Source organism: Plenodomus lingam, assembly GCF_022343315.1.
Source record: "Plenodomus lingam strain CAN1 chromosome Unknown contig_13, whole genome shotgun sequence".
Taxonomy (NCBI): Eukaryota; Fungi; Ascomycota; class Dothideomycetes; order Pleosporales; family Leptosphaeriaceae; genus Plenodomus; species Plenodomus lingam.
The window spans coordinates 168,330-188,557 of record NW_027093931.1 but is presented as its reverse complement, the minus strand read 5'-3'; the positions used below and the strand labels follow the sequence as shown (position 1 = coordinate 188,557).

The following is a 20,228-nucleotide window of genomic DNA, read 5'->3' as shown; positions in this document are numbered from 1 at the left end:
GTAATTGGGAGCAGACACACACCTTCCAATCACAAGTGACTGATCTTGCGTACCGTTAAGATACGTGCCCATTGTAGCTAGTGTGCCAGGCATACCATACCATTTTTGCTCCTTCCTTCTACATAGCACCGAACTCATTACTCCTCTCTCTTACAAACGGTTTCTCCTTGGCCAAACCTTTCATTTCCACCTTCTCACTGCCTGGTCCAACGATGGAGGAGAAGCTCGTGAGGCACAAGGTAAACCGTCATCCCTGGCCCTATTGACGGACAATAGCTGTGTTTCAGAGCTAAGATTCAATAGTGTGGTACCCTTCTTCTAGCTCACTGGTCCACCTTTGAAGACAGTGCAAGTCTCTCATCTCACTGGCCCATGCCTGGACGTGTGCATTTTCGGTCTTATGACATACCCTACATCAAAAACTCAGATGACTTTGTGAACAAGTCTCAGCCAGCGGACATGGACACTGAGGAGCTCGCATGTTCTAGACGTACTATACCCCGTTCTTTGTCCTAACCGGCACCTAATATTGAGTCCATGCTAAGAGTATATCCAGATGCGGAATTTATGCTCCGCGGACCGAGCGGCGAGGGCGCAGAGCTCCCAAAATTTCCGTGTAAGAGCTCTAAGGGCGATCCTTTGGTGGCGCCGACACCGACCAGACTGCTTCGGTAACTACAGTTTGGACGAGAGTTGTTCTGAAAACTTTTACAAGGAGAGCATGACGACTGGCTACAAGGTCTTAACATCAATGATATCTTCTCAATCATTCATTTCAATGTGATGCTCATGTCTAACCCAAAAGTGCTGTCTCTCAGTGTCTTTACATCATCACTTTGATAGGTAAAGAATCCAAGTCTTGTAAAGGTGGTCCTTGATGTGGCTATTGGCATGACTACTAGCCCAGTTAGTATACCACTCCCATCCTCTCGAATATATGTTGCTAGGTGAAGAGCAAACGTATTCCACGATGCATCGAAAGCGAGATCGGGAACCCACGTAGTGGCTATAGCGCTCTGTTGAACAATATGCTCCGCAGCCTTACGTCTTGTAATGCGTTTAAGATGACGCCGCCTTTTGATCAAGCAGAAGCGATATCGCCATGGTATATTCACCCATTCAAAGGCATACGTTACCAAACTCGCAAGCCTGCCAGTAACATGAAGTTCTGGCGCCCTCGGTTCCGAGAAATGCGCAGTGTCCACATCGGGAGAAATATGTGCAACGGACGCCTGGACACTCGCATGCTCAACCGTCGCAACTTCAAATCGAAGATTCCACGACACAACTGCCGAGCTCATGCTAAGCCAGCTCCAGGATGGCGCACCGACTTCCAGTTTGGGATGTAATGGCTTGATACTGATTGACCAAAGCAACTCGTGCAAAATGTCGTGTTCCCATAGACCATAGAACAAGGACTGCTTCCATGCTCTAGCAACTTCAAAAGCTAGACCTTGAAATGCTGGCCACTTGTCTGTCGCAACAGTTAAATCACGACCAGAATACTGCTGCACAATCTTCCACCAAAATTCCAAGTTTTGGAGGTTATGGGACACCTGGGAATTTGAGCCCTTGCCTGTGGGTTGGGCCAATGACGCATAGAATTCGTGAGGCAATGTTGATTGACCAACCAAGCTACTCGTCGAAGCCCGGGGTTCGGATATATTCGTGGATACACAGTTCCAAGAGATCTCGTGACGGCCAAAGTTGATCGCTCGAACGGAAAGGCACTGCTCCTGCATCACCCAAGCCCGAGAATGCAAGGAAGCCGGACAACCAGAATCATAGCTTCGACCCTGCTGCTTATGGGCGAATAAATCGTATACGGGCAACCAGAAATTGTCAGAAAGATGTTCTTTCAGGTAAAGACGTTGGTAGAAACAGCCGTCGTTGCTGTTGTCTGCTCCTACTGCTGCAAGAGTACAGATGGCATGTTGATAAATCTTCCCCATGGATTTGGACTCGAGCGTCCAGTCTTCAAGAGAGTCTTGGATGATACATAGCGAATCGATCCACACGTACTGGAATCCCAAGAAATGGGTGATGTAGATGGCGTCTGCGAATGTCTTTGGAAGTAGATCCATTGGTATATCCTCGTGAAATGCCGTCAGATTTGCCGTATTCAATTGAACGAAATTTCCTTGGCCCCAGCAATGCGAAAGGGTAAGATAGTCAACAGGCCGATCTTGACCAGCAGCATAACAGAACAGACTGATGGACGTGACTCTGTCACCGATGCTTCGAAGTCGCACAAGACGAGTGGGCCTATGGTATGGTGGAGTGACTAGGCTGTTGCATTTTTCATGGCCATCCAGGCAATCCGTGAGCCAGCGTTTGGCTACTTGCAGGACTTGCGATGAGCCTGTACTCTGCGCGTATGAGCTTGAATCATAGCTACTTGTCCGTGCATTCCAGATGCACACGCGAACGTCGTATGTTTCCGAGGTCGCAAAAGTCGCCAAATCGAGATAACCAAGTTGGTCATTTAACTCAGGTACGGGAAGGATCTTGAGATTGTAGGCTCTAGCTGTGTTAGCTTCGAGTTGAGGACAGTCAGGAGATGCAGTAGTTTTATCAAGTATGCTGAGAAGGTTGCATAAGCGACATCCCGAATGCGCAGATTTCTGAAGCTTCAAAAGATTGCCATGATGGGACAGCGTGTAATCGTTTGGATGGTTTGGGTCAGTCCATGAGGGCTCGTCGTCACATGCTACTTTTGAGTTTCTCCAGGCCTTTACAACGTGCATGAACCTGTCGATGACCTGGAGACAAGGATCGCACAGATGGTCGTGCATTTCCCCAGAACTTGGTAAGATGATTCCCGAGGGAGATTTTGAGATTGATGTTCTAATGAAGTAAACATCATTCCGGGGCTGAGCACCCCGCAGCCGTCCAATTCGTCAGCCTTGGTGGCCTCATGTCTTGGCTGGAGGACGAAGGGTTAGGCTGAAAAGCGATGACATCCTATGATGTCGGCAGCGCAATACATTTCATCACTGCGTCGCGCCACGGGAACAGATCATAAGAAGGAGTAGAAGTGGATACACATACTGCACCTAGCTACCTGCCAACTCCTTACTCATGATCATGTAGTCCGCCTTAACGACTTTCCGCCGCATCACCTTGTCCCTGGGCGAGCAAGCATCCTTGCTATATCCCAATCGTTCATACAAAGCCTTGGCCCCCGTGTTGGCTGTGAAGACAGTCAGCATGATCTTACTGATGCCGCATTGCTGCGCCACAAGCTCAGCGAATCTGATAAGGTGTGAGCCAAGGCCCTGGCCGCGGAGGCTCTCGGCAAGGTGTATCTCATAGATATATACGACCTCGCGGTCTTCGTGAGGGGGATCGTCGCTGGTGAACATGAAGGAAATGAAACCGATGATGCGGTTGTTACGGGAGCGCGCGGAGGATACGGGATTCTGCGCGTAGTAGAAATTAGGAGCATGTAGAGGACAAACGTTGTCACCTCCAGTTGGGCCCTTGGTATGCGGATTGGATCTTACAGAGTTTTCCCTAAGAAGAAGCAAGATCATTTTCGGATCCATCATCTCCTCTGCTTTTGCGCTGCGATGCCAACCAATGCTGGATGCCTTGTAGTCCGCCCCGGATGTTGCCTCAACCAAGTCTATACACGCGTGGAGGTCGTCCTCCGTGAGCGAGGCGCCAGACAATACCAATTGCAACTGAAATGAGGGTCTTGTGCGTAAGGATTCGTATGCACGTAAGCCAGACGCGTCATCCTCGAGTAGTTTTTCGACAGTCATAGCACGAACATTGCCGAGCATCACGTCACTCGTTTTCATGGGAGATTTTGCGCTATGAGCAATATTAATTGCCAAGAAGTGACAGATAATGGAAGAGGAGGTATGTAGGAATAGGGACAAGCGATCCAATGGTGTAGGCGATGAATGGATATTGTCGACAAGTATGGAAGGGCTGGGCGGTGAGGAGATGCTGGCGATGAAAGGTCTTTTGCGGATAGTAGAAGTATGCTACAAGGAGACCTGGGTGCTGATGAAATGCTCGAAAAAATGTGTTTGTAGACCGCTGGAAAAGTTTGTGCTGGAGACGTGAGTTACTGCGTTTTTGGTGAATTACTCGACTTGACCAATCGCCTGGACGCTTCGTACAGGGCCATACGTGTTCCTGAGTTCTTTCAAACACACCCCTTTACCAGCAGCTGAATCGAGAGATATCACAGTGCTGGATCGCAAGGGGCTTGTCCGTATGATCGGGAATTCGCGAGCTGTCGCGTGTCGATGATGATGATCTGGGGAAGACGCGTCGCGGGGTATGGGTGGCGACGGTACCGGTAGGGCTAATGCGTGCTGATCTAGAACATTGACGGTCTAGCTTTGCAGCCACCGTTCTGTACGTCACCCGAAGAGCCTCATCCATTCCATCAGCCATTCTCCTGATCTGCATCTGGCCATCTATCCGAATCCTCTTGAAACAACAATTCATCCAGTCTGCCTATGAGTGTGTGTATGGAATGCTGCGAGGATATGCGACAATAGCAAGCAAGCCGCCCTCCCGGCTCAGAGCACGAGGGAAAGCTCCAGTCGGCCTTGACCACGTAAAAAGCTCACGAAGCAAGTACAATTCTTGACTAGACACTGAAATTGGCGCAGTTCATCCAGCGACAACGTGCATTGGCACTGTGGAGAGAGATTGTCCGCAGTACAAACAACATTCCAGATGAAGGGGCGAGAAAAGATATGCGACAATTTGCGCGGTCCGAGTTCGAACAACACAAGCAAGTCACTGACCTCGTAAGCACATGAGTTTCGCCGCTGTTCTATTGTGTAGTCTCTGATTGTTCACTTAGGGACACATTCGCTACTTGATCTCGGTACGTTACGCACTGTCCGCCCTCGAAGCACTGTGAACCTGACTGTGTTAGTATGGGAAAACCCAGTTCCAAACCATGAAGAGTACCTTGATCAATTCTGGTGTGCTCAATGAATAATTTCATGTATATTTCTTCCTTCTTGCATCTGTCATGTGTCATCAAGTGTAGTTTTTCCTGATTGGCCCATGCACCGAGGGGTTGTTGTTAGCGTCATCGTTTCTCCTCTTCCAAACACTCAAGTCAAACACACAGCTTAGACACATTTGTGGGAGCTCTCTTTCCAGAACTCCGTAAAAACGTCTCTCCTCGCAATAGGTTCATACCTCTTCCGTATGAGCGTCTCCTGTCTATTCTATTTGCGAATACTCGCCGCGCTTACTCAGCAAGTCACCATTGCGACACCGTGACCATGTCCACTCCTCGGAGAGTGTGCATTGTTGGTGCTGGGCCAGCTGGGCTCACCACTGCGAAGACATTCCTTCAGTATCATGGTTTCTCAGTGACCGTTTTTGAGACCGCCGATCGCGTTGGAGGTATGTGGAGAGCGCGGGAAGGCGAGACTGGCGATAAATGCGATCCAGGTACGTTGATTCTATCTAAAGGGCATATGGTTGAATAGCATAGCTGATGATGATTCATAGAGATGAGAACGAATTTGAGCAGGTTCACAGTCGCCTTTTCAGATCTTGACTGGCATTGCTTGTTCCCTCCTGACCAGAACCCTGATGACAATAACATGCCTGCCAAGATACCACTATTTCCCCGAGCGCATGAGGTCGGGAAGTATCTGGGAATGTACAGCGCAAAATTTGGGCTCGAACCAGTCATTCAACTAAACACGAAAGTTGTCAAAGCAAGCCTTGATGATACTCTTCAGACTTGGACAATCATCACACAGGACATGGTTACGGAGCAACTGTGCACAAGAGAGTTCGATTATCTTGTCATTGCAAGTGGCTTCTTTGACAAGCCAGGCCGGTCTTTCGATCCTTCTCTAAGCAAAAGCCTGCCCAACATGCAGCACTCCTCCCGTTTTCGCAAACTATCTTCCCTGAGCAAACAAGCTGGTAAGATTGTCGTCATTGGTGGCGGTATAAGCGGCTCTGAGGCTGCCTCAAGTGCTGCCTTACAGGTATCGAGTGCGGGTCCCCAGCCCGACAGGCCCAGCACAATTCATGCTGACAGTAGGATCTACCACGTAATAAACCGCCCCTTCTATATACTCCCACGATATCTTCCCGCTCGCTGTAAAACCGCCGACGTTCAGGCATCCAAAGCTGCACCCACATTTCTACCAATTGACCTTGTATTATACGATCTCTCCCGCCGTGGCAATGGAGAAATCTCAGCAGTTACCAAACCGGTTCCACCAGAAATCGCTCGTAAAGGCCACGGTTTCCTGCGCTCACTTCTCGGAGGCGATCAAAGTGATCTTGGATTTCCAGAGCTTGTGTACAAAGAGGCCCAAATGCAGTACCCTCCATACACAGGCATCACCGACACATATGCCGAGTTTGTTCGAAGTGGCATCATCGTCCCTGTCCAGGGATGGGTGGAAGAGGTCAAACAGCGACAAGACACAAGTGAGTTTGATATACTGTTGAAGCAATATGATCCCTGGCATCATGCGCAGGCAAAGAAAGCGACAGTATGTTAAATAAGCGTGTGATATACGTATGCCACTGACACCCTTAGAGGGAAGTACCATAATTAGTAATGTCGTAGGCATTATAGAAGCAACTGGTTACAGAGTCGATCTCGAGTATCTAGACTCTGCCATCAAGGATCGTCTTGACTATGATCCTTTGTCCTCACGAATCCCTTTCATCTTCACACACGGTTCCACAACTGGCCTACCCAATCTTGCTGCTGTCGGGTTTTACGAAGGTCCATACTGGGGTGTCATGGAGTTGCAAGCACGCTACATTGCGGAAACTTGGACGAAAGACAGGATGGCACCGGACAACCTCGGGGGATCGTCGAAGCCTCATTCTCCCGGCGGCGACGACGTGAGGATAATGCGGGCAGCCATGAGGGATGAGCGCGCATTACACGTGCCACAATTGTGGATGTCGGATTATGTCGGTTTCGTAGAACAGTTTGCGAGAGTAATGGGCATTACGCGTGCTGACAAATATTTCGGTCCCCAACGTGGTCCAGTCTTTCCAGCACGCTATCGTAGCGATATAACTGATCCTGATGGTGCTGCTGTAACAAAAGAAGTAAACGAGTTGACGATCAAGGATAGGGGAGATCTGAGACTTGTTGCTTCAGCAGTCTTTCGTGGGTTGCAGGGTGTATGGAGTTTCAACCGCAAGATCAACTCGCACAGTGCTTCTTCCCCCGGCTGTTCGTACAGTGGAACTGCGCATTTTCGCCCTCGGGTAGTTGAGGCTGACGCAGAGTATCTTTATCAAGAAGACAGCACCTTCGAGTCAGACAATGGCTTCTCTTTTGGTGTGACGCGCAGCTACATCTATACCTGCTTCGATGAAGAAGGGGCCATCTACCAAAAGCTTTTACCCGAAGATGAAAAGGAGTTTCGCCATCCTTATTACACGTGGAAATTCCACGCACCAGGCGAAGATCAGCTCGGATGGCTGGCACATGCAAAGATTCGCGAAATTGAACCAGAAACAGATTATCTTGCAGGCTATGAGTTCAGGTTTCGAGGGGCTAAGCTTGAGACCTTCTGCATTGACTATCAAGTCAAGGGACCTGATCAAGACTACACCCACAAGACCTGGTATCTGAGACCTAAAGTGAAAAAGCAGTCTCAAGACGAGTTGTGAGAGGGCACTGTAGGAGAAACACCAGCCAAAATACTTAGCCTCGCAGCATGAGCATACCATCTCCGTATCTACGTCAATCAGGCCTTCCACTATTCCGTCCGCGATCCTATCAGGAGGATTTTGAGAATACACTGACTGGTAAAGTGGGATTACGAGGGTGCTGCAGGTCTCATGATACGTCGCATTTCCCCTGCCCCGGTTGCAATTGTTGTTGTCTCACTGCACACTACAACCAAATGTTGAGGAATGCTCTCTAATACTTCTGCCTCTAGCTTTGTACAGCATTTTGCGATTTCTTGGCCATTGGCCAGGAAGGATCTGCCGTCACACTGAACGTTGAGTCCTACCTTGCCTTGAGGATTTACCACGTCCACTAGGTCTGGATGCGACCATTCGTCTGTACAACATTCTAAAGGCTCAGCGATCTTTGTAATTGCATCACGTTGGAGGACCTTGGCATTGGGAGATGTCCAGTCAATGTATAGACTTGACTACTAGCTATAGCCTGTAACGTTAATCACTGCTCCCATGGCACCTTACTTTCGTATCGGTGAATGACTTCAGCTTCAATGTCATACTTGAGTTTCATAGCTCGCACGTCGTCCTCCAAACGGCATCCGGTCCGCGGTAGATCGTCGATTCAACGGCTTCTCGCTGAGCGGTGGATGACTGAGGGCTCTGTGGACGGGCAGCCTAGGGACAAATGTATTTAAGCCTTGCTCTTCAACCACCTTGTGGCTCAGTACCCACGAACAAAAACTTTCATTCGAAAATATCAAAAACATTCCAATCTCATGAATTGAACTGGCTCCTTGTTCTTTTGCATCTACATCCAATACTCCCCCTTGTTCTCATCGCTAGCCAGACTCTGACAGTCTCATCCCATTTGCACCACCGCCAGCCATGATGAAAGTCCAGATCTTTCTTCTCCTCTCATGGGCAGCAATTTCGTTGGCTGGACCGGCCAGGCGAGACTGTGGTGAGACGAAGTCCTTCATCGGGACAAACTCGTGCGGCGCAACGTTTGGCGGGTACGCTTTGCTCCATTCATGCAACTACCTCTCTGCCCTTCAGTAAAACCGCTAACACATCCCCAGGACATGGGTCGAATGCGCTACCGACGTCTCTGCAGTAAAAACGTTCTTCGTACCGACATGCGCACCGACCCCAGCTTCAACCTCTGAAGTGATTTGGGTCACCCGTCCTACAGGCTACGAAATCAATGCCACAGCTACAGCGCCTCCCCCAAACCTGATTACCGCTGCGCCAGAATACAACGCCACAGGATTGCCTCCCTGGGCTAATTCGAGCACGCCTTGCTCTCCGCTCTTCATTTGCGTCGACTGCCTCGCTGTCTGCGGAGGAAAGTCCAGCAAATACGGCGAGTAAGTTGTCCTGCAAGACCCAACCCACCAAACCCATCATCGCGTACTTCACATAGGAACACCCTGTCGCATTGAAATTCAAAAACTAACGCGAGAATAGTTGCTACGACACTTGCACACCCCATACCATCAGTTCTCCCGAATGCACGCTCCCGTCTGCGCTCCCCACTCCACCTCCTCGCTTCTTGCCTGATATGTCCGCCACTTCGACCTTCGACCTCAACATCACAGTACCAAAGTTGGGAATCTACAAGGCACCAGTGAGGGAGCAGAAGTCTTGGTGTCTCGGCGCGAGCTTCATGTGTGCGCCAAAAGGATGGGTGAGGTGATGACTGTCAGACAAGTTGGATCAACCAAGACTGTAACAAATGGAAGTGTTTCGATTTGATTTGGAGTTTGGGAGTCACGTTTATGTATCGTAGTTATATTGTCTATGCTGTGACTTGCGATGTTTGTTGTGAATGGAGATTGGGAATTTTGTATGGATGAGCACACTTGCCAATCAGGGCACATAATGAATTTCCTTGTTACTGTTTCACGAGATCATCACACATACTGGGCTCTGTGAATATGACTTGAGAAGAGTGAATTGTTTATTTTACAAGTGTATAAAGAGAACCAGTATAAATCCTTGCTCACTTGAGCCCAGCTTCCGTCAGCCCCAAATTCCTGCAACTGGGTTGTGCCGGTACAGGGTGGGTGCGCTTCCCCATCCCTTCAAAAATCCATTGCAAGACCCCCCGCCGACATCTTGGCATGGGATGTAATTACCCCCAAGTGTGCTTTCGCTTCGTAGTTTCGAGATTCTCGCAGCTGCGATATGCTGGTAGAGGAAGGCTTGCGCCTCTCAAACTCTTCAGGTCCCTTGCTGATATCTTGGCGTAGGATGTCGTTCTCCGTAATAATGTCTTTGACGCTACTCAATGCTCGGGAACGGCGACAGTTTCCTTGCTGTCATGGGTCTCTGTTTGAAGAAGGTTGACGAAGATGAAGCGATGAAGAGAGGTGATAGGACCCGGTATAGCTGTGCAGCTACGCTGAAAATGCCCAAGCAATAGTGATGGCGCTTCTGAGAACCGATATGTATGGTCAGGCTGGATGGAAGTGGCCTGACCGCTGTCCATGGTGTTTTCAGCGGTGGTGTTGTCGGTAAGTAGTGTCGCTGTTCTCGCTTGTGCAGGAGCAGTCGAGAAGAGTACCGGGGGATTGAGGGCGAGATATTATACCCTTCTGGGGTTCCAACACTCCCGCACTATTCCACTTGAAATAGCGCGGGAGCATTGGAACCCCAGAAGAGTAGAATGTCTCGCCCTCAATCCCAACCCGTGCACATATAGTGCGGAACTGTTGTGTGATTGATGTCTTGAGGAGTGCTGTATCCTTCCTCTGTGCCAGATGTTAGTCAAATGTCGGCAGTGAGGTCAAAGGGAGCAACTGTGAAGAGTTGTTCTCGACTGAAAGGTGGATGACTTACAAAGAAGTTTGAAGCTTCTCGTATCACCGTATCAGTGACCGGATGTGTGTCCGGCTGTATAGCAAAGGGAGGGTTGTGTTGGAGAAAAGCTTGCAGGAAAAGAGAGGTGAGGAGACTTGGAGAGGGGTACCGGGAGAGAGGTTTATATGTGGGAAACTTTGCAAACAAACGCCCTTGTTTACTTGGCTCTTACCTTCAACGCAGCATTTTACCGCGCTAAAACAAGCGAGGCGGCAAGTGCATGCAACAGTGAATGCGATTTTGAGAAAGCATCAGAAAGCAACAGGAGGCGAGATAGGATATGCAAAGGTGATTCCTTAAATTTTTCACCGAGATGAGATGATATCAGTATACCCTTGCGCCTAACCAGCCATCCAACGTAGCGAGTTGAAGTGCATAGACATGAAGGATCTAAGAATCACAGCTTCTAACAAACTTCCATAAACAACCATCATTCTAGACAGTCATCAGAAAGTATTACCCGGGAACACGTCAAGCTTGAAACACCATTGTTGCTATGTGCAGGCTTGACCCAATTCTGTGGCACTGACAAATCACTCCGAGGCTGTTGCTGCGGTGCGGGATTAGGTAACACGTGCAGTGTTTCCACGCGATCGAGGCTTCAAAACGAGAGAAATAAGGTGTCGAGATACCTTAGAGGTGCCTGTTCTCGACTCATAACTTCTTTAAAAACGCCCAGCTGCCTGCAAGTCATTGACTATCTCGTCAAGTCTTCACACATCCTCATATCTTCTCGTTCGTTGAGTTGCCTGCTGATCTTGAGGCAGAGTGCCTTCTGGTGCCATACTGTAAGTTCTACTATGCATAAGGAAAGTCTCCGTTCCTCTTTCATCATTCCTGAAAATTCTCACAGTTTGACCAGCCTTTTCGGCACGTTGCGCTGTCTGCTTGTGTCTCACACCGCCTCCAATCGCGCCGTCCTAAATTCGTCCCCGCTCCACTCATCGCACTCAAATTCAATTTCCAGATGACATAGGAACAACTGACAACTGACTCGGCAAAAGCGACTCCTACTTACGAGCTACCATAACCAAGAATCGCAATGGGCAACGATGAGCCAGAATACTCCAAGGCAGGCTAGCAGGCAATGTCAAGAACAGCAGATATTTTGGGAAATATGAATTAATGGCTGGAAGCTTCTTTGAACCACAGGAACTACTTTTAGAATGTGGCAGCCTCCAACTATTTTCATAACTGTGGTGTCAAGGAGCCATCAGGATATCACTTTTAAGATGGAAGGAAAACACATGAGCATTTGATAGAAGTATATTTCTCAGCTACATCAGATGCAACAAGCTTAGCAAATAATTTAAGACTACATCCTCAGGTTCTCGTCAAATCAGCACGACAAGGTAAAGAAAGTTGGCACCTCGCCATGCTTGACCTACAAATCCTACTCGAGCTCTTGGAAGAATCTCGGTGTAAGATATATGCCTTGCTCTGACGCTGTGACAGACTCATCATCGCCGCACAGCCATTCCAGATACATAGCTGGCAGACCCAACTCTGCACCGCGCGTACGAACCGCCGAGTCCTCCTTCAAGATGTATCGTTCGTCGCTGTTACGAAAGACGAAGTGTCGCAGCTGACCAACAGCACCAATGGCCCATTGCATGGAAAGGACACCGTATAGGAACGCATGAGGCGGTGGGTTAAGGAGACGCTGTACGAGCTGCTCGGCAGTAGATGCGGGTGCTGGTGCTACAATCGGAACAATGAGCTGGCTGAAGTCGATGTCTACCGCGGGCATATTCGATGCGAAAGCACTTGCTACGTTCTTTGATTCGTCTTCTTGCATCTCGTCTTGGTCCTGAGCGCCCATGTCAAAGCCCGCGTTGACTTTGGCAGACTCCTTGTTCGAGTATTGGTTGCGAGCAGGGTCCGGCATTCCAGTACGTGGAGACTTAGCTAGGTGTGAAAATTTTGAGCTGTGGTCAGAATCATACGAGGTATCGGTCTCCTCATCGCCTGCCGACGCATGTGAACCACGGCGGGGCGGTGTTGACGGAAGCTCTTCTTCACGGTGGCCTGACATGATCAATCTTTCTATGGGTGTGAAAGGGTATGTGACGATATCTCACAAATTGATCTGGCAATTTGGCAAAGCGTGATGGGACTGGTTGAGAGGATGATGCTGATTGAGAGAATGTTTTGTGACCTCAAGCGTGAAGGATGGGGATTTTATGATGCTGCATGGCTCAGTGCCTCCAGCTGTGAAACATGAACACTGTAACCCGATAGTGCCACAGACTGAAGATCCGCTGTTTGCGAGAATTCTCACGCACAAGGTGAATGTGTGGCTGACTCACAGGCTTGCTAAATGCTGTGAGGTTCAGGCCTCGTGAAGTGTAGCCTAAACATCCTGTTTCACTGACGCTAGTGTTCACCGACAATGTTGTTAGTCTTGTTTTTCGCCATTCACATAGACCTACTAACAAGTAAGGAGTAATTTCCCGCTGCTTTCTAACTTTCACAGTGCAGCAAGTTCTTTATCCATCTGTACTGAATCATCTCGTATTGCAATATCACACTGGCCGACACTGTGTACCATCAAGCAACTCAACCGAACAAAGGAAGTCACGTATCACAATCGACAATGCGCATCCTTCTCTTGCTTTCCGTACTATTGATCATCGCATTAGCACGCGCCCGTCCTCAGCTCATGACAGGTCGAGCATGCAACAATTCTCCCCAGTTGTGCTCTTTACACTATGACGAAGTCACATACCTCGGCGCACACGACTCTCCTTTCGTACGCGATGCTTCTTCTGGATACTCGACTTTTGGAAATCAAATCTTCAACACTACTGTGCAGCTTGACGCTGGCGTACGGCTGTTGACTGCCCAAGTACACGTTGCCGAGAATGCTCAAACAAAGAATCGAGAGCTTCACCTGTGCCATTCAGTCTGCACACTTTTCGATGTTGGACTACTTCACGAGTGGCTACGGGAGATACGAAAATGGCTCGATGTAAATCCCAATGAAGTGGTGACATTGTTGCTGGTAAACATGAATGGTGTCGAGGCCCAAGAGTTGATGGAAGAATACTCGAAAGCCAACCTGGCACATTATGGCTATGTACCTTCACAGATTGACAAAGCACCACCACCTTCGAACGAGTTCAAGAAGACATGGCCAACACTGGAAGACATGATTGACAAGGGCGAACGCCTCGTAAGCTTTGTCCATCCTATAACACCAGACAATATAATGGCGCCATACTTGTTAAGGGAGTTTGACTTTGTCTGGGAGAACGCGTACGCCGTTACGTATGCTGAGAATTTCGACTGCAAGCCAGATCGCCCCTCGAATACATCAACGGTTCGGGAGCTGCAGGACTCGGGCAGGTTATTCCTCATGAACCACTTTCTCTACTGGAAGCAGGCTTTTGGTATCCAGACCCCAGAGACACGAAAGGTTGCGGAGACAAACTCTTGGGATGGGCCCGGTGGGCTTGGAACACACATACGTCAATGTAGCAGTGAATTGTTGAAACAGCCAACGTTTGTCCTAGTCGATTTTTTCAACATTGGCGTGGCGATGGATGTGGTTGACGACTTCAACGGTGTCCAAAACCCAATTGGCCGAAAATTGGTGCCCAATGTGACGATTGATGGTGGATTTGCGCTGAGACTGATGGGCGAGGTGGGAATTGCTGAGCAGGCTTCAACCATGGCGTTGGCAGTAGCGGTGGCGATGACTATTCTCTTGACATAAAGGGCCAGAACAATTGGACCACTTTACTTGGTTGTGCTATGAGGGTTGCTGATGAGCTGTGTATGGTTGCGTTCACAGGAATGAGGTTGAACAATCATAACTGTATGTAATGGCTGGGCATGGTACAAATTCGAAGTTCAAAGATAATATAGGGATTTACGCTCGTGAATGTATTTTGTAGGCCTGAAGCAATACTATATACACACTAGTCAAATCTAATTGACTATTTGGTGTTGGTGACGTTGTCATTTGGAACTGTTTAGTCTGAACTGCCTGCGGAGTTTCTCGGGAATGCCAAGCTTGTTTGCACAGTTTGCAGCTGCTCAAAAAGTCAATACCAGAACGTCAGCATCTTCCATTACGACCACGATGACATTTTCCAAAGCTTACGTCCCATCCAGAGCGCTTATAAGGGCTCTATGGCGCCCACAGTCAATACGATGTTCCATTGGATGGTCCCTCCCAGCTCCTACCCACCGTAGCAAACACAAGGCGACTGAAAGCGAGCGCTCTAAGAACGGCGGCACATCGACTACCAAGTTATCGGTGAAGCAGCAGCTTGAATCCATCGAGTCGAGGATTCGAGAAGAGTCTCAAGCTGAAAATGAGGATCAGCTTGGCCGCCCATTGACGGACAAAGAGCTCGAAGCGGACGATCTACCTGTTATCAATTGGTACGAGCAAGATGTAGATAGAGGCATGCCAAGGCGACTTGTAGAGCGCCTTGAAACGAAAGCAGACTGGAAGAAAGACCAGGAGATGTATAGAATGATTATCGAATCGCAGAAAAACCCCAATTACGACAATGTAGAGCTCAACAGGCGCCTCCTCGACAGCCTCATCACGAACCCCAACTTCGCAGACCTGACTGAGGAGCTGAGAGATATGAAGAAAGACATCATGAGCAAGTCGGAGATGGAAGCGATAGAAGAAGCAGCAACACAGGGTGGACCGGATGCTCAGCAATTGGATGCCAGCCTACGTTTGGGCACCCAGGAGATGCTACAGAAACTGATCGACGACCCAGACTTCAGCCCCGCAAAGGATGAGATTCGAGACGTTATCGACAAGCTGCCAGAGGTTGATAACTTGGGCAGCTCCGAGTTTCAGGAGGCGCTTATGAAGGCCATGACTGCCATCGATCGGGACCCGACCATGCAGGAGAAACTGGCCGCTATGACCAATGACGCGGCAGACCCTGAATTCGAGAAGGAGTGGTCAGAGTTTGAGAAAGAAGTGGCTAAAACAGCCAGCGGAATTGATGTGGAGGCTAAAGAATCTGCACTGCAGGACCCGACAGATTTTGAAGACATGGAGCTGCTGCTGCACCAGATGCGCGACGTACTCAAGTCCATTGGCAGCGATAGCGAACTTGAGGCTGAGCTCGATGCTGTGCTCAGCGAAGATCCGGATAGCGCGCAAGAGGAGGTCGACTCTATTAACTTCAATCGTGAAATGGATCCCGAACAGCTCGCCAACGAGATTGGAAAGCTTGCGCACGCGAATGCGCCTCTGTCGGAAAAGGATGGGGAGGACGAGATACCCGCAGAAGTTCAGGCCCAAGTCGACAAGATCATGCAAGATCCAAGACTCATGGAGAAACTCATGTTTATCCAGAAAGTCATCGAAGAACAACGGGCAGACCCCACAGTCATCGCGCACGAGACCGCACCCGACCCGTACAAACTAGATGAGAGTCGCACGGTCACTCTGCAGGAGCGTATGGACGCCGCGCGCCGAGATCCCGAGCACCTCGAGGCACTCGGTCGTCTCCGCGTCAGATTGCCCCCTCCTTTTAACATCTCGCCTGCTCTTAAGTCGTTCAACCAGGCTATCGAGCTTGCATACGTCGGCGCCAACGACGATGTCCGCCGCATCTTGTGGCGAGCATACGAAAAGGCAAAGTCGCTACCCACGTTCCTCCAAAACCTTAGCGACGATGCTTGGGACATTCTGTACTACTCTCAGGCGGTGACATGGCGCTCGAATCAGAATCGGGAGGCGCATCTGCGCACGCTTCTTACTGATTTGAAGAGTTTGGGACGGGACGGACCGCCGACACACCCCAGTACACTGGTCAGGAATGGAGACGTGGGAAACTTGGACCATTAGGTCTGGAGGGCCAAATGGTCTTCCTAACAAGACGACACGAATAAGCACCATTCATGCGCCTTACCCTGAAACTACTCCTTACTTCTACTTGATTTCACTTCGATGTCGGCGCTCGACCACAGACCATGGCGTCCATCGAATTTCGTTGCGGAATCCCAGTCACCGCCAACATTTAGACTTCAAGCACACTAGCCCTGGCCGTATAAATCGCACAATTCCTTGTTGGAGGAACACGAACGAAACACCCCAGACACTTGTATTCAGATACAAGTCTCACGTTAGCATTGGGCCTTCTCGTACTCGATGCCAACACTGTCTCATTGCAGTATACAACTACGACCAACTGAAGGTTCAAAGGAGATCGCTCATGTCCAGATCTGAGAGATTCATTAGGTCTGCTTCTGTACCAATACAATACAATACAACAAACAATTCTCGTCCATATTATGAGAACGTCCGACTGAAAGTGAATCCTCATGGATGAATCTCCAATTTGGCTAATAAGGCATGATAGTAAGATATGATACTGTGCATTCTTTCTGATAATCCCCTGTTGTTGGCTTTGCCAACGGAAATCTGTTATATTTTGATCTATGATATCCTCTGATACTCTTTCTTAGTGTCCTGCGCATCGACATGTCATAGGATTTCTGTTTCTGTTTCTTGTTTACCTTAGAAACTCACTCAACAAGTGACAGCTTCAAGCTCATCATCAAAGCCACGCAGAGATTCGAAATTCGGAACTTTGAACATTATCTTAATGTTCAGGGATTTAGGGGGGTGGTAGCCAGAATTGTGAATTGGGAGAATCCCAGGAGCAAGCAAAGATTGAAGAGCGTCTGAGCGTCGGTGGCTGTGGTTGCGGGAGTCTTATGGTTACTGGCAGACCTACTAATGGGGTGGGTAACTGGTTGCCGTAGTGTGTTGATGCCGCTTTTCAGGTGCTATAGGAGCATAAGACTGAATATATGGGCTGTGAAGAATCCTTAATCTGATCGAGAGAACAGTCGAAGTGGTCAGAGCCGTAGCAGCACGAGTATAGGTCACTGCAGCTGCAATGGAAGCTGCTGGAGTTCTTATAGTTTTATGGAAGGGAATAGAGACGTGTTGTGAATTTTAATGAATTCTTATTACATCCAATTCTCTCATTCTACTCTTCCTATGTCCCAATCTTTCACGTGTATGGCCGGCCTATTGTCGACCATAAGGACTCCGTCTTTCCATGGAGGGCACGTCATCCTGAGTACTCTGATTCTGCGTAAACCAGCCTTCCTAGTTTGTGATCGAATGTCATGACCACCAAACTCTAGCCAGACCAAAGAGCGCGTCTCAGCACTCGGTATCATGGAAATTTGACACTAGTGATTTTGAATGCCTTGTTTCGTCTCGATTCAATACACCCTATCGTTCCTTGTACGCATCTTAATCTCACTTATGACCAAGCATCTTACTCCAAAGCCCCTCCATTGTTGTCTGCCGTTCCTTTGCGGCGGCTCTAGAAATCCAGTCGCTTTCTGTCTCCATCTTCGATCTAATATGGCATCACATCAAGTCCCGCAGTCTCTGCGGTAGGTTGAATAAAATCCATCCGGGCGCTGCGTGGTCTCGCGAGCCTGTTGTAGTGAGCAAGTATCCCAAGCCGTCCTCATGATCTCGAATACCTGTAGTAATTGCCCCTCATCAATGTAGTACTCGTATCAACCAGCGCGGTGCGCCCCAGGCTTTGTCGGCTCCTTGCCCTCACCAACAAGCCAGAGGTAGTAACCATGTGGGAGACCGGCAGCACGTCTAGCATGAATCAGCGCTATGTTTGCTTGGTTGCCAACCCTGCCCCTTCAGTCAAATTACCCATGTATCTTGATCACCGAGTTGACCTTCCAGGATTGGGCGGTTATTTGCTGCCCAGCGCTTGAAATGCGACATGCTGTTCGCCCACCAGAAGTTGAAGCACACTGTTTGGGGGGATTGGTTTGGGCTGGAAGCGCCGATTTGAAAGGCATCGGCCGACGGATCGAGAAGGGAGGTAACGAGCTCATGGACTTTGGGGTCACTGCGAGTATTCGAGAATGGGCAGACACAGTCGCATTAGCGCCAGAGTGTTTGCAGCTTCAACGCCATTTAACTCTTCTCTATCGTTTCACGAGATGCTTTACACGCTAACAATTCAATTCTTTGATCATCCTTCCGACACTCGATGTACCATGTAAACATTTGTATTGACTTCGACTTGTCCTTGCCTAGAGAATGTTAGCAGGGCCCAACTACCTCCCTTTTCTTACTTGACAGTTTCTGCTCTCAAACGAGGCTCCGTCAACTTCTCCTTCTTTCTGCCAAAACTCGAAAACTACGCTATCTCAAACCGCACCAAGAAGTATTCTCAGAGCGAGACATACCAGGCTCATGGATTGATTTGGCAACAACTGCGCAATAGTTGGTAAGCATTCGCCCTGTCTATGGTCAAATTTCTGAGCAATATAAGTGTTAGGTTATCTCACTGTCGTCGCGCACACGCGCACACACAAAGATATCGAGGTGTAGACAGCTTCATTCTCTCCGTCATGGGCGTCTACGCCGCTCCCGACAGCCCAGATCTGCGCTTCATGGATTCAATGACCAAGAAACCATCTTCAGTCCCAAAAGATCAGCTACACGTACCGTCTATTCCGTCAAGTGTCTACATGACGCAGGAGGCAACGCGAAGGTTTTACTCCAAGGTTATCGTCGCGCAAGTTATTGCTAAAAATGAGTCGTTCAGGCAACGCAGTATTCACCTACAAGCCCACAGGCTGCGCCCCGCGAAGGTTTTCGGTTTCCTCCCTCCATCCGGTCCACGAAGTTTCTCGAGAGCTATTGTCAGCGCATGGCCATCGATCATCCAGCACAGGCATTTCGAACACTCAGTCGCAACGTAACCCGCGCAGAGGGCCACATGGAAAATGAGATGTAAGGACAGGAATGAATAAGCTGGTGAATCAGAGCGATACCTGGACAATTGGAGCTGCAATGATGGATCCCAAAGATATAATCCAGTGTAGAGAAAGTTCCTAGACGTTGCTCACTATAGGCGGAATCAAATACAAGGGTTTTCGCAGAGTTTGGTCACCGTTCTGCTTCGTGAGGATATATAATATACTGTGATAACTGTGTCTTTGTCCGCCCTCGATCCCGTGGTCGCAGGGTACTGCTGGGCCACGGTTGGCAAGGACAGTGAGCTGTACCCAAGCAGCACTCTATTGCAACCATTCGCCCTAATGCATAAAAGGATCCGTTTGAAAAGGATGTTGAATTATAGGTGCGATGTCATCTGCAGAAGTGTTTGTGAGCTGGGCACTTGCTCGCGCTCGTCGAGTCACTCTTTTCGAGTAACACAGCAAAGACACACATGTGCGCTCGCAGATGCGCGACGAGGCAAGGAGAAGTGCTTTTTGCAGCATCAAATGTGCTTTGCTGCGCATATACACTGAAACCGCATTCCCTCTTGAGCACTGCCATTGGGGGCATTGTTCATGCCGCGGCCGCCACCCATGTCGCGCAAACCATCCGATTGAGGGCCCTGCAATATGCTTGCAAAGGATCTAAGCGGTAGTTTATATGCGATTTCGTTAGTCTCTTAAGCACATTCATGCAGTGATCGTGAACTCTCGTAGAGGGCAAGAGGCCAGCAGTCAATTTCAAGGCACTATCAGTATATTGAAGGGTATGTTTACTGATATAACCATATTTTTGTGCGATAATAGGTGAGCTTTCAGGATATTTTGATAATGAAAAGGTGTAAGTCTCTGGGGTTGCTGTCGTGATAGTAGCGCATGGTGACAATGCTGTGGAACACTGGTCGAAACTTTTGCTATATCACTAAAAAAAACTTTAGATA

At 49.0% G+C, this 20,228-nt stretch overlaps 11 protein-coding genes across 11 annotated transcripts; 6 read left to right on the top strand and 5 right to left on the bottom strand.

Annotated features, from left to right (window-relative positions):
- Positions 1–770: 770 nt before the first annotated feature.
- Positions 771–2,795, bottom strand: IAQ61_001653 (uncharacterized protein; the record flags this gene model as incomplete). The annotated part of the gene is made up of 1 exon (XM_066095200.1): positions 771–2,795. One exon carries the CDS (start codon positions 2,793–2,795, stop codon positions 771–773), a length of 2,025 nt encoding a protein of 674 aa, XP_065954684.1.
- Positions 2,796–3,056: 261 nt separating this feature from the next.
- Positions 3,057–3,806, bottom strand: IAQ61_001652 (uncharacterized protein; the record flags this gene model as incomplete). Its single annotated transcript, XM_066095199.1, has 1 exon — positions 3,057–3,806. One exon carries the CDS (start codon positions 3,804–3,806, stop codon positions 3,057–3,059), a length of 750 nt encoding a protein of 249 aa, XP_065954683.1.
- Positions 3,807–4,265: 459 nt separating this feature from the next.
- On the top strand, positions 4,266–4,972 carry IAQ61_001651 (uncharacterized protein; the record flags this gene model as incomplete). The annotated part of the gene is made up of 5 exons (XM_066095198.1): positions 4,266–4,294; positions 4,357–4,579; positions 4,635–4,775; positions 4,832–4,855; positions 4,907–4,972. The coding sequence occupies 5 exons, from the start codon at positions 4,266–4,268 to the stop codon at positions 4,970–4,972; spliced, it is 483 nt and encodes a 160-aa protein (XP_065954682.1).
- A 292-nt stretch (positions 4,973–5,264) lies between these two features.
- Positions 5,265–7,647, top strand: IAQ61_001650 (uncharacterized protein; the record flags this gene model as incomplete). The annotated part of the gene is made up of 3 exons (XM_066095197.1): positions 5,265–5,436; positions 5,497–6,503; positions 6,553–7,647. 3 exons carry the CDS (start codon positions 5,265–5,267, stop codon positions 7,645–7,647), a joined length of 2,274 nt encoding a protein of 757 aa, XP_065954681.1.
- A 149-nt stretch (positions 7,648–7,796) lies between these two features.
- On the bottom strand, positions 7,797–8,236 carry IAQ61_001649 (uncharacterized protein; the record flags this gene model as incomplete). The annotated part of the gene is made up of 2 exons (XM_066095196.1): positions 7,797–8,056; positions 8,188–8,236. The coding sequence occupies 2 exons, from the start codon at positions 8,234–8,236 to the stop codon at positions 7,797–7,799; spliced, it is 309 nt and encodes a 102-aa protein (XP_065954680.1).
- Positions 8,237–8,416: 180 nt separating this feature from the next.
- IAQ61_001648 (uncharacterized protein) lies at positions 8,417–9,361 on the top strand (the record flags this gene model as incomplete). Its single annotated transcript, XM_066095195.1, has 3 exons — positions 8,417–8,678; positions 8,745–9,032; positions 9,133–9,361. The coding sequence occupies exons 1-3, from the start codon at positions 8,551–8,553 to the stop codon at positions 9,359–9,361; spliced, it is 645 nt and encodes a 214-aa protein (XP_065954679.1). The 5' UTR covers positions 8,417–8,550.
- A 591-nt stretch (positions 9,362–9,952) lies between these two features.
- On the bottom strand, positions 9,953–10,156 carry IAQ61_001647 (uncharacterized protein; the record flags this gene model as incomplete). The annotated part of the gene is made up of 1 exon (XM_066095194.1): positions 9,953–10,156. One exon carries the CDS (start codon positions 10,154–10,156, stop codon positions 9,953–9,955), a length of 204 nt encoding a protein of 67 aa, XP_065954678.1.
- A 1,764-nt stretch (positions 10,157–11,920) lies between these two features.
- Positions 11,921–12,562, bottom strand: IAQ61_001646 (uncharacterized protein; the record flags this gene model as incomplete). The annotated part of the gene is made up of 1 exon (XM_066095193.1): positions 11,921–12,562. The coding sequence occupies one exon, from the start codon at positions 12,560–12,562 to the stop codon at positions 11,921–11,923; it is 642 nt and encodes a 213-aa protein (XP_065954677.1).
- A 627-nt stretch (positions 12,563–13,189) lies between these two features.
- On the top strand, positions 13,190–14,245 carry IAQ61_001645 (uncharacterized protein; the record flags this gene model as incomplete). Its single annotated transcript, XM_066095192.1, has 1 exon — positions 13,190–14,245. One exon carries the CDS (start codon positions 13,190–13,192, stop codon positions 14,243–14,245), a length of 1,056 nt encoding a protein of 351 aa, XP_065954676.1.
- A 369-nt stretch (positions 14,246–14,614) lies between these two features.
- IAQ61_001644 (uncharacterized protein) lies at positions 14,615–17,398 on the top strand (the record flags this gene model as incomplete). The annotated part of the gene is made up of 1 exon (XM_066095191.1): positions 14,615–17,398. The coding sequence occupies one exon, from the start codon at positions 14,615–14,617 to the stop codon at positions 16,355–16,357; it is 1,743 nt and encodes a 580-aa protein (XP_065954675.1). The 3' UTR covers positions 16,358–17,398.
- Positions 17,399–18,915: 1,517 nt separating this feature from the next.
- IAQ61_001643 (uncharacterized protein) lies at positions 18,916–19,269 on the top strand (the record flags this gene model as incomplete). Its single annotated transcript, XM_066095190.1, has 1 exon — positions 18,916–19,269. One exon carries the CDS (start codon positions 18,916–18,918, stop codon positions 19,267–19,269), a length of 354 nt encoding a protein of 117 aa, XP_065954674.1.
- Positions 19,270–20,228: the final 959 nt, after the last annotated feature.